At 29.9% G+C, this 4,639-nt stretch overlaps 1 protein-coding gene across 1 annotated transcript; it reads right to left on the bottom strand.

The window, feature by feature from the left end:
• Positions 1 to 2,742: 2,742 nt before the first annotated feature.
• LOC149561309 (WUSCHEL-related homeobox 4-like) lies at positions 2,743 to 4,230 on the bottom strand. The gene is made up of 3 exons (XM_089827794.1): positions 3,954 to 4,230; positions 3,196 to 3,237; positions 2,743 to 3,038 (listed from the first exon to the last, which is right to left on the bottom strand). The coding sequence occupies exons 1-3, from the start codon at positions 4,228 to 4,230 to the stop codon at positions 2,743 to 2,745; spliced, it is 615 nt and encodes a 204-aa protein (XP_089683920.1).
• Between the last annotated feature and the right edge of the window lie 409 nt (positions 4,231 to 4,639).

The raw sequence follows: 4,639 nt of genomic DNA, 5'->3' as shown, positions 1-4,639 counted from the left end.
TGTGTAAAACTATTTGCTATGACACATAGAAAAAGCTTGAATATGATAGAAAAATTAATTGATAAAATATAACTAAGATGGGATGCACTGGGATCGATATATAATTGACAACGAGTATCATTTTGCAAAACAATTCTTTGCAACTTAATTCATCTCTGCCCTCTGGGAATCAAATGTGGACACTTAAATAATCCCAAAATGAAAAAATGTTGATTGTCATTGCTGACTTCTAAATTCGTTGATGACAATCAATATTTATTTTCTAACAACTATTTGCTGATATGAGTCAATTTTTTACTAGAGGCAACTCCAGAAGGAAAGCGTATAAGCTAAATATTAGAAATAAATCACAACATTTAAGAATTTTTCTCCAAAATAATTCAAAAAATAAATTTATTCCAATTTCTATTTTATTATTATCAGTTTTTAGTTTTTTTCAATTTTTCTAAATTCTAAAAAATATAATATTTATAAAATTAAGTTTTCTTTATGTCAAATTATTTCACTTTTTTTTCTTTTTTTTTTCTTTTTTCTTTTTTATTAATTAAATATTAAATAAAAATAATTAATATTCAATTTAATTAAAAATTTGATTTGTTTTCTAACTTACCTCTCAATCTTGACTAAAATTTTGAATATATTGTAAAAATTACTCCACAACTCCTAGCCCCATATTATAGTGACTTTTAAAGTATTTAAATTCATTACCTTCTCTATAATAGTTTGTATTGAGGAATATCAAACATAAAAATTGTCATGACCCATTTTAAGAAATGAGTTTATGGACCAGACAACTTAAACATCACACACTAAGATTTTATTCTTAGACTAAAAGTATTAAGCAAAAAAAAATTACTATATTTTCAATCTCAACATTTACCTTCTAGTGTGATGTATAAAGATAGCCTTCATGAACTTGTCACTTTACAAGTTTTCTTAACATAGTGAAAATTTTGTTGGGTATAAATTAGTGCCTCATGTATATATTTACTTTTAAATAATTTCTTTGACACCCATGGAAACACATTTTACATGATTGGATATAGGTGAGGGATTCCTTTACTTTAATAATTCCATGACCAAGTCTATTTTGACATCTTTGATTGTGTTACCGATATTTTTTGTTGTATAATGGAGACATCAAATTTTGAATTACTTAACACATTCATACATTTGCATGCTAATTTAGATGTCAATATATTGAGGCCAGGTGAAAATGTTTTATTCCCTTTAAAAGAATTTAATTTCATAAAATTGATTACAAATCTTGCTTTAACCCATTTAGTGCTCTAGAGTACGTACAAATCAAACATTTTTAAATCTTCAAAGCATTTCTTAGCCTTTATGTTTGAGAGTTTACCTAGTGTAGGTTGTCGTGGATAGATTTAAAAAAATGGCATTATTTCTTCTTCCATGATGTACTTCGTCAAGGATAATGGGTAGTACAAAGCTAACCTTTAGGAGATGTTGTGACATTTTGAAATGGGTAATAGTAATAAAATTTCATAACATCATTATCTCAAGCTTGTGGTCAATGTTTGTTGTCATCAAAAATGGATTTTTTTAATTCCCATACATTTGATTATTCAACGTATACTAATCTTCATCTCTCTCTCGTTGTGCATTACTTATATAGTGAATTGAGAACACATTAATATAGGCGCACACTTTTAGACTTTTGAAGATACTTCTAGACTTGGCACATTTATGAGCCTTTTTATCTTGTACACTTTCATGCTCCTCATTGCTACACAGGACCCATTTACAAAGTTCTTTCAAATTACTATTCAAAACTACTTCCTCCAAATTCATCAATAACTTGACATGTCAAAATGGGGGCTTCATAAAGACTTGAAATATTACTTCTCTTCAAGGAATTCAACTTCAAAACTAGATTGGTTATGAGCCTTTTTATAATTGGAATCTTGGAAAACAAGGATCAAAACTTGTCTTGGGATTTAGTAAAATAAAATTACCATTTCTCAAGTTGAACAAGAGGCGTGAGATCAATTTTAGAGCCATTGGAGAAATGAAATCCAAAAAGAACAAGGACACCAAAAAAAGCTAAGGGCCCCCATCTTTGATCAACAATGTATGAAGAAATCACAAAAGGTATCTCGATTCTGGAGTATAAGGTTGATTGATTGTATGATACAAGGTATATCAATATATCAACTAACATGTTAGATGTGTTAAATGTTCTGTAATTCTTTACATTGATTGTTACAACTTGGACAACATTTTCAGGGCATACTTCATTAAGGGATGGTGGCTATCCTCTAGACCGAATGCACCAAAAGTGATTTTTTTTTCTTCAGATTTTTTAAAATAAATTGATTTTTTCTCAATTTTTTTGTTACTTTCGATTATAAAATATAGGATCATAAAGAACAAATGTTGAAAATTTAAGAACAATCCATTATATTTTTTATTTTCTGAATTTTGCATTAATGCACTATGTGTCACTTGTCCCTCACAGCTTTTAAAAACATTGCCCTCTAAGATTAAAAAAATCAAGATGTTTTAAACAAATAAAATTATAATAAAAACATTGAAACTTCTATTAGATTTATGTATTTAATGTTTTTTAAGGAAAACAATAATATATTAAAAAAAAATTAGGTTTGAGTGTACAAGATATGACGAAAACAATAAAAAGGGAAGCACACCCCTTTGGAAATGACACCAAATCTACCATCTTCTTTCCAAACAAACTGGAGCCTCTCATAAAAGTATTCCACGTCATATTCGAATAGCTGAACAATCGGAGTCCAATACATTATCATCTGTATATTTAATAGTGCTTGGCTTAAGTGGAAACAACTGCAGGGTTTGTAGTGGTTTATTTGGCTCTTCAAATCCTCCACATTTAGGAAGTCTAGATGGTTCCACCCTGGCTTCAATTCGAGACAATGTCCAGCCTCTTCTCCCAATTATCTTATTTGAAGGATTTGTTATTTCAATATCTTCATATTTGCAATTATCTGTCTGCTTCCCTCCAGTACAACACTTTTCCTTTATATCAGTTTCCTGTCCAACTATAATCATCAGAAAAAAATACTAAATTACCCAAAAAAAAATTTAAAAAATGGTACAACAAATCCACTCACCTGACTAATGGAGGAATTATGTTTCAAAGTAGTTAATCCTTTGAAGGTCTCATTAATAGTTAAGGGTTGCATCTTTTGCCAGTACCGTCCAATTCTCCACTCTGCCGGATACACCAAAACGCATTAACTAAAGAAAATGACAACAATCACAGAAATCATGACAACAATCTTTCAAAAATAATGTTAACATGGACGGATTGTAGACATAACATATGATAAATAAGCTTAGGAGTACTATGGGTGAGATTATCAAGGTGAAATATCCAACAGTTTTCCAAGATAAAAATAATATGGAATAAATTCTTTAGCTAAGCTTACTTCTCCGGTTGCTAGTAAAATAGGTTTAATTATGAAGGAATTATGAATCATACTAAAAATGGAGTAGTATTGGGATAGACGAGCTTGAGGAGTTATGACAACTCAAATATATAAAAATCACCTAAATGCAATGAGTGCTAAGTGTTCCATCCATGTCATAAGAAATGGGCGCCGACTATGTCTATGAAGAACAAATGTTGAAAATATCAGCAGAATCTTTTGTATTAAGGATAGCAACATCCTAAGAAATGGATTCTTATGACTGCTACTCATACAACATAGATCAGAATTTCGATTCAAAAATTCCACAACATAATCCTAATATATGTCCTACTTATCAATTGTGTAATTATGTCTATCAGATCTAAAGAATATCATTTCTTACATGTATAAGGTTCAAACATAGTGAATTGATAAAGCCTTTTCTGATCACATACCATTTACTTTAACCAGCTCATAAAATAAATGAAAGATGAACACCTATAATGCATTCCTACTCAACTTATGAAATTGTTTTTGATTTACCAGCTCTGGTCTTCGCAGCCTTGAACATGGCTGACGTCATTGCTTCTTCCAATCTTCCTCGTTTTTTGTTCCGGTCCGTTCCCCTACGATTTTGAAACCAGTAATACACATTTTTTGCCTGTAAATCTCCATATGTTTTAAGAAGATCAGCAATATAATATATTTGCTCTGTGCTTGGTTTGCTAGAAACATTAATATACAATGCTTCCAGTATTTGCAATTGCTCTTCTGTTGGCTTCCACTTCTGGGCAGAAAATCTTTCTGAGATTTCAGCCATTTTCAAGAGAAGACAACATGATGTTTCTGATAATTGGGTAATATTTTTAAGCATCGATAACGGTTCAAGCAAAACAAAATATTGGAAATATTGATTGAAAAAATAGGTTAAAGACAAAAATACTGCCATTTACAGATATTGCAATGTAACAGCTAAGAAATTAAAGATTATTTATCTAGATTCTATTTGCAAGGAACAAAATTTGGTGCCATGGTATCCCGAGTAATATTTAGAAGTGTTTAATTGCACTGGAGATTTCAAAGAAAATTTGGGTCTGCAACGATTACTTCTTAGCAAAATATTGTATTTTATTTGATGGACCTAAATTAGCACTTAATGTTAATTATATATGTTTGAGTAACCATTAATAAACAATTATTAATTTTTGGTATTTAGTCATTGGACATAG

This window comes from Cupressus sempervirens, chromosome 4 (genome assembly GCF_028749045.1).
Source record: "Cupressus sempervirens isolate cs-2001-9-10 chromosome 4, ASM2874904v1, whole genome shotgun sequence".
Classification (NCBI taxonomy): domain Eukaryota; kingdom Viridiplantae; phylum Streptophyta; class Pinopsida; order Cupressales; family Cupressaceae; genus Cupressus; species Cupressus sempervirens.
This window is presented reverse-complemented; position numbering and strand designations above follow the sequence as displayed.

What these genes read in the sequence shown, in the direction of transcription:
- LOC149561309 (XM_089827794.1), bottom strand. Translation starts at nt 4,230, where the DNA reads ATGGCTGAAATCTCAGAAAGATTTTCTGCCCAGAAGTGGAAGCCAACA. An exon ending in GGCTGCGAAGACCAGAGCTG is followed by an intron (nt 3,238 to 3,953) that starts GTAAATCAAAAA and finishes CATTTTCTTTAG; the next exon opens with TTAATGCGTTTTGGTGTATC. An exon ending in GCAGAGTGGAGAATTGGACG is followed by an intron (nt 3,039 to 3,195) that starts GTACTGGCAAAA and finishes TGATGATTATAG; the next exon opens with TTGGACAGGAAACTGATATA.